Source organism: Branchiostoma lanceolatum, chromosome 7, assembly GCF_035083965.1.
Source record: "Branchiostoma lanceolatum isolate klBraLanc5 chromosome 7, klBraLanc5.hap2, whole genome shotgun sequence".
NCBI lineage: Eukaryota > Metazoa > Chordata > Leptocardii > Amphioxiformes > Branchiostomatidae > Branchiostoma > Branchiostoma lanceolatum.
In genome coordinates this window covers 10,163,401-10,176,251 of record NC_089728.1, presented here as the reverse complement: position 1 = coordinate 10,176,251, position 12,851 = coordinate 10,163,401, and the positions used below count along the sequence as shown (strand labels likewise).

General features: G+C 44.3%; 2 protein-coding genes across 2 annotated transcripts; one reads left to right on the top strand and one right to left on the bottom strand.

Moving 5' to 3' along the window:
- Positions 1-1,563: 1,563 nt before the first annotated feature.
- Positions 1,564-4,334, bottom strand: LOC136439146 (glycogen-binding subunit 76A-like). The gene has a single exon (XM_066434353.1). It carries the CDS (start codon positions 4,182-4,184, stop codon positions 3,249-3,251), a length of 936 nt encoding a protein of 311 aa, XP_066290450.1. The 5' UTR covers positions 4,185-4,334; the 3' UTR covers positions 1,564-3,248.
- Positions 4,335-8,271: 3,937 nt separating this feature from the next.
- On the top strand, positions 8,272-11,300 carry LOC136439147 (glycogen-binding subunit 76A-like). Its single transcript, XM_066434354.1, has one exon. The coding sequence runs from the start codon at positions 8,571-8,573 to the stop codon at positions 9,444-9,446; it is 876 nt and encodes a 291-aa protein (XP_066290451.1). The 5' UTR covers positions 8,272-8,570; the 3' UTR covers positions 9,447-11,300.
- Positions 11,301-12,851: the final 1,551 nt, after the last annotated feature.

Here is a 12,851-nt window from a genome sequence, read left to right as displayed (position 1 = left end):
GTCGCTCATACAGTTTATAGACCCAAGATTTACTGCTGAACGAAATGCTGCAAGGTAAAAAGCATGGTCCATTCGGTATGGAGGCCTTCGAAGATCGATGCATTTTACAATGAAGCCAAGGATAACAAAAGTTGAATGTCTCTAATTTTATGCATGTAGTTTTGATGGGGGGGGGGGGGTCTGCGTGTAAGCTAAGTGGTAGAGTAAGCATCCCCTGGACGCTACTACATCTAATAATATATCGGCCGCTCTCTACAAAGGGCATTGATCACGAGATCTTTAAATATCCACCAAACAAAATATGTTCGTCCATATTTGTCCGTTTATTGCTTTGTGTACCATCAACTTAACATTGCCCCCCTCAGCAGGCTAAATCTTTAATAGAATACTAATTTTCATAGCATGCCATGCCCCAGTCCCGGTGTACATCCATTTTCCTACAGTGTACGAGACATTTTTTATGTGAAAGTTTATACTGGCTCCAGATCTATTAACAGCACAGACTCACGCCACTTGATTATTTTCGTGTCACCACTGAAAACTGAAACACGATATAAAGAGGAACGTAATGCGCCATGTAACTAAGTTATAAAAGACGGACGCTTCTTTACAAGGGTCATGGAAATGAAGAAAAAAAATCGACGATTCCGGTGTTAACATTCAAACAATGCAATACCGAATAGCGAGCTACTTTTATCCTAGTCAATTAAGTTGACATATCAAGCCGCCATGGGGAAACATTGACTGTGCCCGGACGCCGTGACCTCAAGCCGTCAAGTCCGACCGCAGAAATATCTCTCATCTCCCCTTGTGTCATGTGTGTGGAGCACTATCGATCATAGAGATGACCTTGGGCACAAGTGGAGAAAGTTGAGAAGGCGAGGGGGCGTCGTCGTGAGGGACCGTGTGAAAAGGCATTATAAGATCTTATAACAGCGTAGTTATGAAGCCATGAGAAAAAAGCACGTTATGAGAACCATGAGAAAAAAACACGTAAACCAAACAAAGAAATGTTATGAGAAACAAAGCACGTTATGAAACCATCTAAGGGGCGCGTCAGTGACTTTACCTTGACATGTGGGCATATATATGCATATGCAGCACCCTGCGGTGTGCCAGGGACGACTTTCCTCAACCATACACCAAGTAGGGACGCAGGGACAGTTATGTACAGAAGTAATAAGACATAATGGTTTCTTTCACCAGCTTAGTTTCTCTGTGATCTAAATAACCACTACTAGTATCTTGCAGCAGTCCAAACGAGTTCGGAGACCTCATGCCTGAAAGAGTTTGATTATGCAAATGACTTCCACATCTACAAAATCTATGCACGGTTATCTACAACTTTAACAAACTTACACAAGAACGACATACCTATCATTGACCACTTGGGTGAATTTTGGCACTTTCGCATTGCTTAGCTGCCAGCTAACACACACACACACAGACACACACACACACACACGCACACACACACGCACGCACGCGCGCGCGCGCGCGCTCACACACACACACACCCTCACACACACGCGCGCTCACACAAAAATGGAGAAACCTCAAGTCTGACAAAGTCACTGTTTAATCGTATGTAGCAGCACAATCTTAAGGACAGTCTACGGCAATATCTGATATAAATGATTCAACCTGTATGTATACTTGCTGTACATGGATAAGGGTGTTGAGTAACAGTAAACACGGGTGGGTCGTGCGGAAATCAACCCAAGTGCTGTACAAGATAGAAGTTTTATATGTCCATTTGTTCCACCGGGGGGCATGCGCCTGAATCCCAACATACACTCCACAGTCGCTGTATGTCAATACATTTTGTCTTAAAGCGGCGCTTTCTAGTGTCCTTATCTGTATAGTTTCTTTGATACAAATCTTTCTCTTTTTTTGTACACAATCGTATAAACGTCATCATAAAAATAACACAAAACATGGCAGCTCGTGTTTACACATCTTTTCCCATTTAGGATGACCTTGGATTAACCTGCCTCGTTTGGCAACATAGCACGCCACACCTTCTTTTCCCCCATGAGAATTGCACAATGATCATCACTTTTGGGGATGACCTACATTTAGGGACTTTCCCACAACAAAGTTCCTGAAATCACGTGAACACCGAGAGAACGAGACCCTTTATCACACAGTGAGGTAGCCTTGCTTGCAAGGTTGTGTTTCTTACTTTACACTGGCCAAATAACGTTTATTTGTGCTCACCAACAATGGCCGCTTCAGCAAGACCCTGAATATCATTGATGTAAACAAGGACCCGGCGGGTGTACATGCCATGCCATCGCATGCTATCCCGACTGTGTTTCCCGGTGTTGCATCATGATCTGACCTTGTGTGTGCCCCTCCCCCAAAAATACACGTCCATCCCTGCATCGTCCTGCAACTTATATCTCTCTCCATACTCTTTGATGCCGGTGCCCGCACCGATATTTACACACCTCAGACATTGCCCTTGTCCATGCTTAACATGATGTCCTCCTGAAGAGACACCAAATGAAGACTTTCCTTAAGCATGTCCCAGTTTATAAACTCAACCATGGCACCACTTTCAAGTTCATATTAACCGGACAGTTTCCGTCTCTTTCGACGTACAGGCTAAGATTTCACGGCTTGATCCTTCAATACTGCCTTCTTCAGTTCCACGAAGACTTTACAATGCCACCTTTGCTCGGTCGTCTTTCTTGACCATGAAGAGCCTGTCTATCGTCGTTTGACAAATGGCGTCTCCGCGCGCCATGCCAGTCCGACTCCATGTAGGCTCGGCAGTGTGCGTGACTAGCATAGTAACGAGTCGGTGGACTTGCCCGCTGGTAACCCCGTCCTCCATTTTTAAAACGACATTGTTCTGCACCTGGTTTCAAATGTCTGTTTACAACCAATCCTGAAGGTCGGGCTAAGATATACAGACTAACACCGGCCTCTGGTTTGTGCTCTCCCCGGTTGAAGAAAAATCCTTTTTTAGACATCGAATCTGTAAGTTTAGAAGATAACCGACAACATGGGGGAATTTGCAAGCATTTTTATGCAACAAAATCACGTAGGAACAATATTTCTCTTCTTTTTTTTTGATTTCGCAAAAAAAATAGCAGCAGTAACCTTGTAACTGCTCCAAGTCCCATGGTGCGAAAGCACAGTTCCGTATTTGGCCCGGCACAAGCCACCTTCAAATTGTAGCCGTGCGGCCATGTTGAAACTGTCATTTCCTGTGGTTACATCCTTTTCTCCTGTTACAGTCAAACCAGGTATGACCGGTATCGGTCTTGCAATATCGGCTCGTCCACAGGTTCCTTACAGTAGCATTCGAAGACATAGTTCTTCCCTTGGTTGTTGTCCCAGAAGATGTTCCCTGGGATCTCGTATCTGATAGCGAACTCAATTCTAGAGCCCACGGGAAAGTCTCCGGAAGGGGCGGTAATCGTGAAGGAGAACTTGTCGGTCGTCCCGTCGCACGATCCGTACACGTAAGATGCTCCTATCTCCTCACACGTCTTCCAACCGTCAAAACTGAAGCGAGCGTAAACCTTTTTGTGATAGTCCAAGTTTCGTACGCGTACTGAACACAGCACGGTCATACCTGCAACAACGGCGGTTTCCAAACACAGGGCTTGCTCCCACACTCGTCCAAGAAAGTCAGGGTCGTTTCCAAGAGGGCGGAAGCAAGAGCCCAGGAAACGGTGGCCGGGGAAAGCGTCGTTGTACGCCGGCGGTCGTTGTTTCGAGGTGTTCAGCGCCGACAACACCTGCTTTGGGATTACAGGCGGTGTGTCATAGTCTAGGATCAATTTAACGTCCACCAAGTCAAGGCCAAGCGAATCGGCAAAGTGCACGCTCTTCTTCTGCCTTTCTCGAGAGGTGGGCGATAGCGATTCGGGACTCCCCAAGGGAGTATTTCCTTGTGACAGCGATCTTTGCACAGAGTCAAGTCTCAGTCCAGGTTTAGTCTTCCAGCCTTTTTCGGGTATGCTGATCATGAGGGACCGCATGTAGGCTGGGCCGGCGTGGTTATGCCTGCCCATGCGACGGGAGTCCTGCCTCGGGTCCCCGATGGACAGGTAGCTGAAGTTCCGCGGTAAACACAACGCCGGGTTTATTCCCTCGATCATCATAGGTTCCCCCTGGCCTTGTTCTGTTGCTGTTAGGTGCGGGAAATGAGCTCCAAAGTGTCGCATGGACCTCGCTTCTTTCTCCGTGCGCTGTTGGTGTGTTCCCGGGTTCACAGATCACAGGGGCCCGTCGTGTACGGCTTGTGTTGACCGGTTGAGACCGGTACCGCCCCCGTTCTCGTCCCGTGCGCGCCCGTAGATGGTAAAGGCAAGAGGCGAGAGCTCGCGTTGCGCCGTGAGGTATTACCCAGAAAATCAGCTAACCGCAGACAGTGTCTGCCAATCCGCTGTTCTAGAGGTGACGCAATCAGATGACGGGGAATGGCCGTATTTTGTTAGTCAGGGGGGCGGGGAGGAAGTTTTCGACTTAACTCCCCACTCCCAGCTACACGTTTGTACTGTTCTTCATTCAAAGGAATGTCACCTCACCGGTCCATGTGCCCAGTCACGCATATCTCTGGCTATTGAAACGGTGTAATGTTGTTATCGGGTATTCAAGGATGAGCCCGGCAAAAAAGCAGTATTACTGGCTGGTCCCGTATGTGATATTCAATACCGGCCTACGTGACGCGATGCACGTAGCGCGCGTAGCACAGCACATGCGCCCCCTAGCACGTAGACATAGAAGTTGTCCGATAGCACAGAGTCACAGTAGTAATTCAGTTCCGGATTCCCAGGTTTTATGATAATCCACTTCAAGACATTGTGACTTTTGTTGCTGTCAATTGAATGCATGAATGTTTTCCGATGAATCTGTTTTGAGTTCAATTAAGTAGTCCGAGTGACAAGTGTGTGTAGACCTAGTGTGTAACATTATTACATAAAAGGACAAAGGTCCGGTCACCCTGTTCTCTTGTTGCCGTGGATACTAACGGAGTATGTTTATCAGCTGATCTTGGCAGAATCTTGGTTCTGAGGTTATTTCTTCTATTAACGGGTTTACTTTTAAGTGTCGTATTTATGTAATTGCATTGTCTGAGATAATTATTGCCTTTGCCCAGAAGGTTATGTTTTTGGTAGCGTTAGTCTGTATGTTATTGAAATTGAATATTAGACTTCATCATTCATGGCCTGGGTGCCACCCTATTTCTATCGCTACCCTAAAAAAATATTTTTAGGGTAGCGAGTGTAGGAGCCCCGGTAGAAATAGGGTGGCACCCAGGCTAATCGTTTAGGCACCCTGGCGGCTTTCCTTAGTACTGCACATTGGCAACTAACACTCTTGTTTCTACAAAACAACAGCTTCTATCGGTTTGCAGTGTAAAATCCTTTCCTAATTTGGGGCAGCCAAAGTAACATATTTTGGCACAATGCTCCCTCGTCCCTTGAGGTCAATGTTGTACTGCATCATTGGGGTCGACGTACTGTAGGCTGTCTGGAGTCTGGCGTCGTCTGTCAGGCCTGTTGTTGCAAAATCCTGCCGACCCTAACCTTTTTTTCGTTCGACCTCTAGCAAGGGACACTCAATTTCCGATCTGATATTTGAGTAACGAAAATACAAAATAGAATCCAAGTAGTCATGCAAATTTTCTTACAGATTTTCTATATTTCATACCCTCTTAACAGCTTAAGGCTTCGAACACTTGATGTAGGAATGTGAAGTAAACATTGTACTTCTTTGTTCAGTACTTGTACTTGTACAATGTATATCTGTACAATTTATTACAACGTTACAACGTCATGTTGAAAATACCAGTGTCCTGAGACTCCTGGGGGATTCCAGTTTTACAGTGTTGAACTGTACTTGTTGGGTCACTCGGTGGTCTCCGTCCGAAATCTAGAAAGAAAGAAAATCCCTACCTACCGACCATAATTGTTTCAGGACCGAATATCCTCACCTAATTCAGATGAAAATGAGTACCTGGCTTCGGTTAGGGACGTTTCTTGGATAGTTGACAAAACAATGGTTTCCCGTCAAAACAACAGATCCTATCGGACCGCAGGATAAAATCATTTCCTAATTTGGTGCAGCCCCAAATACTTATTTTGGCACAATGCTCACTTTGATCCCTGGGGTCAATGTCCTACAGTATTTGGGGTCGACGTACTGTAGGCTGTCTGGAGTCTTGCGATGTATGTCACCTAGGTACCTGAGCTTTACACGAATTTCCTCACCTCGCTCAGATGAAAATTGGTACCTGGCTTCGGCTAGAGACGTTTTGTGGATAGGTCCAGTGTTATCAGTTTGCGGTTGAAACAATAGTAGTAATGAACACTGAGCATATGTTCGCGTTGTGATGAATCTGCATTGTTTGGAGGAACGTTCCCTGCCGACCGCTAGGTTTTGCTCAGTACGTGTCAGAGAGCAGCATTTTGCTCGATCGTCAGATACGATGTAACAATTACATAGCGATTTTCGATTAAACAAGAACGTCCAGTATGTAATAGATTGGTGAAATATATATTTCTTAATCCGGCCTTGAAATTCCGAAAATTATCAATCACAAAACCTCTGTTTCACGGTGACTTTCACGATATTTGTTGAACCTTAATGATGCAGTATATATTACCATCGCTAGGAGCGCACGGTGTTATTTTCCCCCATAATGACAACAGCTGGGCGACTGACGTCAAAGGGGCAAACTCCATGGGATTGCCCGGCCTACTTAACTTACGAAGACAACCAGAATAGAACGGACGCGTGTTGGGGGTTCTAGACGTAGGCAGACGCCACTGGCAAGACGCCCATAATGATGAAATTCAAGTACAGGACAGGCAAGGGCAAGTACTAACCGCCAAACAACAAACAATGGGTTGAATATAAACGGGGTCTTATCCCGTCTCTTCAATATTGCAAAGAATGAAGCGAGAGGCTAAAAAAAAAACTCTTTACAAATATAAATCATGTCATTATCTGTATCTTAAAACTACATTTGCATGTGTATACTACTTGTGTTTGTATGTGTTAAACCATTCACGTGTAATATCATAAGTGCAGAAATGTATTACAACGTTTATCAATATCAGAAATGTTCATGTGTAGTGGTAACCAATGTGATTATGTCAACAACGACAAATTAAGGTAACACAAAAATTTGACATAGGTATTGCTATTTATGGAAACTTCTTTTCATTATAAGTTTCTAGAAAATTATTTTTCTGGAAGTTTCTAGAATTTTCTTTTCTGTATGTTTTCAGACTATACATTATATAGAAATCACAGGAAAATAAATATATTAAGATTGTTTTCTTTTTACTTATTTGCAAGTGTAGTTCAACTAGCACTTAACGTATTGGGTGCTGTTAGTTCTTACCTCAGCGAGGGTCAAACTTGTTATGAAAAAATACGGCTGCAATGAGAAGGAAGCCGTTTTTTCCATCCACTGGGAACAGGTGTAGATAGATGCATGCGTGTATGTTATTCACATGATCTACTTTTTATGGCCCGATGCCAAAACCCGAGTTATTTTGCCAGCACCGAATTAGAAAGGGGGCATGGTCTGTGGTATACTATACTTATGCGGTGCTGCTCTAAAATAACACATCGATTGTTTCCATGTGATTTATGTACCGGTCTAGTTCCGACGATGACATAAATTTATCCGCTAATTGTTCGCTCTTGGCGTCCTAGGTGATTGTACACCACGGCGAGTGATATATGAGCCTCAGCCAAGGTCAAGGTCAACCTAAGAACCATTGTACTCAGTAGTGACACCCAATCGAGATCAGCTCGAATTCTTTTGATTTTCTCAAGTGGGTTGACCTATTACCCAAAGAACGGACGTCCGTGTACGTGATGGTATGGACGCTGTTTGACTTGGCAACAGGGTTCCAGGCTACATTGTGTCATAGACGTATAGACGGCATCAAACTTACATTTCCTGCAAACAGTTCTATGGCACAGCACAGTAGTAACAGTCTATGGCACTTTCATCCGAATGGACCGATCCCATAGCCCCGCCCACCTCCGCCAAAGCGTAGAAAGGCAAAACAAAAACATGAAAATGCAAATATTTCACGGGCATGCAACCAAACTATCATTGGTCGAAGTCTAATTGTAATGGGCAATCAGGATCGGTCCATAATAACTGAAAGTGAACCCATTATTGCTGGAACATTCCATCAGTACCTACGTGCGGTTCGTGTCGTTCTACTGCGCTATTCTTTTACCTGTTCAAGCCGGCCGGGGAACACCGCGCGCTGCTGACGTCATTGGGGTTACATAGGTACAGACGTCACTCGGCCAATAGGAGGGCGCCGTCGCTTCATCTTATAAAGGTCGGGCTGCCTGTGGGTTATTTATACACAGAACAGAGCTGGGGAGAGCAACATGGCGACGCAGGTGATATTGGCCGGCAAAGCTTGGCGATATCGACAGCTTGTTTTTGCTGCTGTGGACAGAGAATTGCAGCCGAAGTGAAGGTAGGACTCAGTGTGTTCCTTACCCAGAATTTTGAGTTCTGACGCCGTCTGTGAATCATACTGCAAACCTGACCAAAATTTCGGACAACTATGTCAGCTGATAACTGCGTGTGTGACGACGACCAGTATAAACCAAAGTGTAAGGGTGACCAAAACCTGGCTGGGGCGAATCACGAGTTCAACGATATCAAGTCATTTGACGAAATAGATCCAGCGAAGGCTGAGGAAACGGCCAGAAAATTATTCGGTCACAGCACCAAATACCTTCTTCCCGAGCATGCCGAGCGAGGGAAGACACACCAGCGGTCGAAATCATTGAAGGAAGTCGGGGAAAAGCCACCGCCCTCCCCCACTAGGCGAAAATCAGTACGCTTCGCGGACGCCCTTGGATTGGAACTCACGGACGTCAAGGTCATAACCAATGCGGAGCGAGAGCTGCCGCCGGAAATACCGGCACAAGTGCTGCAGTCCCTCCGCCGGAGTCACGAGGAGTTGACGGAGGCCACGAAACATTTTATCGAGAAACACAGATACCTGACGCCCCTGTTTAACCAGCCGGGGTCCGCGCGGGAGTTTTTAGGAAAGGTGTTCACACAGGCAGTGTGTCTGGAAACCGCCGTGGTGTCAGATATGACTATCCTGGGCACGATACGCGTCAGAAATTTGCATTTCGAGAAGAAGGTGGGTGTACGGTGGACGTACAACGACTGGAAACTGTGTTTCGACACGCCCACAGAATACGTGCGGGGGTCTTCTGACGGGACGACCGACAAGTTTTCCTTCACAATCACCGCACCAAACAACATGGAAGTCGGCGGAAAAGTGGAATTGTGTGTTCGCTTCGAAATCCCAGGAAACACCTTCTGGGACAATAACCAAGGTCACAACTACGTGTTTGAGTGTTTCAGCCAGGGATATAGTACCTTGTCGACATCACCTGAAGATGTTTTCTGGAGTTTTACCTGACTTTGCCAGGTGTGTGACAATTCTTGTAATGCCGCCCCTCCCCCTACAGACGTTAGTTTTGTAGATGGCAATATCTGTTCACTACCGATCAATTCACTACGTTGTTTACAGTGTAGACGTGATAGTGAACTTCGACCTTTATTTATCTGACCTTTATTTATTCATGCACGTGACATCACGCATGGACTGTTCCATTAAGAAAGTTAGCGGGGACTAGTAGACTAAAATGTTTTGAATATTTTCCGTAGAATTTCAGCTGCCCTCTGGCTCTGCACCATCTAGCCTTTGTACAATATGCTTAAATTAAGGTTCAAATCACAGCTGTATTTTATTACACATATGCTATACATTGCTTATCCTATCCCGTATCGGACCATAGGATCTTTTTTTTCCAAATTATGATGACTATGGTATCTGTAATGAAATCGTAAGCCTAGATGTGTCTTAGATATCTTTTTATAGCAAAGTCGTTTTGCAGCGTTCAAATGTTCACAGCTTATCCGACATCGCTGTCCTTCCCTGAGAGAAATATTTGTACGTCCCCAGCCTCTCTGACATGTCTGTGAGTTTAAATATTAGCAATGTTATTAATGGAAGATTATTATTATTATAGATATGATGATTTCCATGTACAAAAGAAACTAGAAAATGGGTGAACTTTTGAGATGTACAGAAGCTGCTTAAGATTGTAAAACATGATTGGATGACTATGCAAAATGAGAAATGAGTGGATATGGTTAAAAATCACAAGTCATTGAGGACGAGTTGCAAAGTGTCAGGGCCAGTATGGAAAATTGTCTAGTCAGTGATATCTGTGGATATGCAAACTGCGATTTGAATACGTCACCCAATGACTTGAATACCGTTATTGCCATGCAATGCTAACTACGATTTGATGAATACCGTCTGTTGCTAAACAAAAATATGTTAAATATTGGTGTTACAGACTGCTGAGCGGTTGTGTTTGATGTAGAATGATTGACGTGTGCATTGCACGGCTGCTCAGCACCCCCAACCACCTTCTGTCTGACCTTGAGAACTATTGGAGAGGAAATCAGGTTTATATAGTAGGGAGAACAGGTCGAAGTAATTAGTAGTCTGTCAATTATGTCCGAAGGGAGGGGCCAGTTGTATATTTTTGATCCTGTTTGACCTTTTTGGCGGAACGTTACAACGTGATGAAATTTTGAGCATGTCAACACGCAGTAATGCGGCAATGAGCTGGCCTCGTTCCGTTTGAACTACATGGTCTAAATGAAAACATACAACCGACAGTTGTTAGAGCAGTATGGGAAAGTGGGGTGTCGTTTCACGTTCAGTAGAAACGTGTACATGCTATTGTCAGAGGCAGTGAAGTGGGGAGGGGAGGGTTTCCTCATGATTTGACATTGAGCATTCCGCACAGGTCAGAAGATGTGGCTAGGGGAGTTTTGCACCAACGTGTTTGCACACAAAAAAATGAAACTTCGGCAAGAACAATACAAATGGATTTTGACCGTCAGACGAACGAAAGTCACTCTAATCTATGACTGTATAAATGATTTAGTGTTTCGACGTAGTCCTTGAATCCCCTTGCGGGTTGCGTTTGCCTGCCTTCAAAAAACCCAATGCCATTTGCCCTGCTCTTGCCATTATGTATTTATAGCTTGTCAGATACACTCATGGCCTTGCACTATTTCGGAATATCCCAAAAATGTGAAATATACATGATGTTGCACCGTTGTTGATATGACAAGTAGTGTACATAATCATAGTCTTGAACTAGCTGCTACAGTTTCTCTTGAAAACAAATGCTGTCTACGCCTAAGCTTTATGAGATGTTTGAGAAGAAGAAAAATTTCTGTATCAAGAAAATTGCGTTCTTGTTATTATCTCATAGAATATCATAGAATACTTGGGGTAAAGTAGAATACTTTAGTGTTAAACGTACACCCGGAGTGAATGTGGAAATATGGCTAAGGTTTAAATTTCTTCCCAGCACAAATTATGTGCACTGAGTTATGTTGAGTGGACAGTGAGTTGACATAATTTGTGTTGGAGAGAACGTTTAAACTTTGGTCATGTTACATGCAAACACACGTGAACTTTCGTTTCAAAATCAAGGAATCGCCCTCCTTCTGGACAATATCAACTTTTTAAAAACTCGAATGGTCCTCAGTCCAATGTAGCAGTCCATATTTCCAGTGCAGTGGCTCAGAGTATGTAGGGAGGGATAAATTGCGCTCAACTCACCCCTTAAAGCTATTAAAGTATTGCAAATAGAGCGAACCGAAGAAACTTTCCTGAGAGTATATGGTATTATCATTCATTTTTGGCAGCACGTCTCCCCCCCCCCGCCCCATTTAAAACAAAGCACGTATCAGACCCACTTTTTAGAGCAGAGAATAAAACACTTTCAGATGTTTCATACTTTTGTCTCAGACATTAGCACGAACATAGAATACTCATGACTATTCTAGACTTGCAAAGTGTTTTCGTAAGCATGGCTTTTGTGGGTATACATGATACCAAGTCAAAATGTGCAGAGATGGACCATAAAACACCAGTATTTTTATAACATCTGACATTCAAGTGATTGCCAAGTTACCGACTAGGGTTACATATATATAGCCGTACTTGCGTTTGAACTAACGTATTGGGGTATAGCGGCCTTTCAGTCTGTTGACACATTCGGCTCGTATTCAAGGTTTGTATTTCGCGTCGTCTGAAATTGTGGCCCCCAACTAGCACCACAGAAATGGAGACTACAGAATAGACCACAGTGAGAATAGACCTGGGTCGAGAATTAGGTCGGCCATTGACCCCACGTGAGGTAATTAATCATTGTTCAAGGGCAAGGCCTCTCGTAACATCTGAACACGGACCAGAAGTATTCAAATAAATGGCATCAGTGGCGTCAGAGAGAAATTTGTATCCGAAGGCGCTGATTATCATATTTAAGCCTGTCTCGTGTGTAAAATCGAACCCAGTCAAAAGGGAATGGTACTATTAGTAGGGCGGGCGCGGTGTCATAGGGTTCCCTGGCCTATCCGTTTTCAGACTGTCACTATCTGACCTAGTTTACAGTCCAAGTGTACAATGGGACAGCTGTTAGAAGAGGTTTGATATCGTATCTGACCTTGATGTTTGATCGGTTATGCTTCTGTGGTAACTTTTTATCGGTCCGTGTCCAAGTAGCATTTTAGCGTTTCAAATGTTGGTACTAGTAACCTTGGCGAAACATACCGAGAGGCGCCAACATTATTTTTAAAAAAAGCATTAATTATTCTTATATAATTGCTGTAGTCTCACGAAGGAGTCAGTATCGTGTTTATGATATGGCACATTTGAACCTGCATCAGCGACATCCAGAATGTTCCTCATTAATATTCATGAGGGCAAGCTTATTGAGCCAGTGGCCTACGT

What these genes read in the sequence shown, in the direction of transcription:
- LOC136439146 (XM_066434353.1), bottom strand. Translation starts at nt 4,184, where the DNA reads ATGCGACACTTTGGAGCTCATTTCCCGCACCTAACAGCAACAGAACAA.
- LOC136439147 (XM_066434354.1), top strand. Translation starts at nt 8,571, where the DNA reads ATGTCAGCTGATAACTGCGTGTGTGACGACGACCAGTATAAACCAAAG.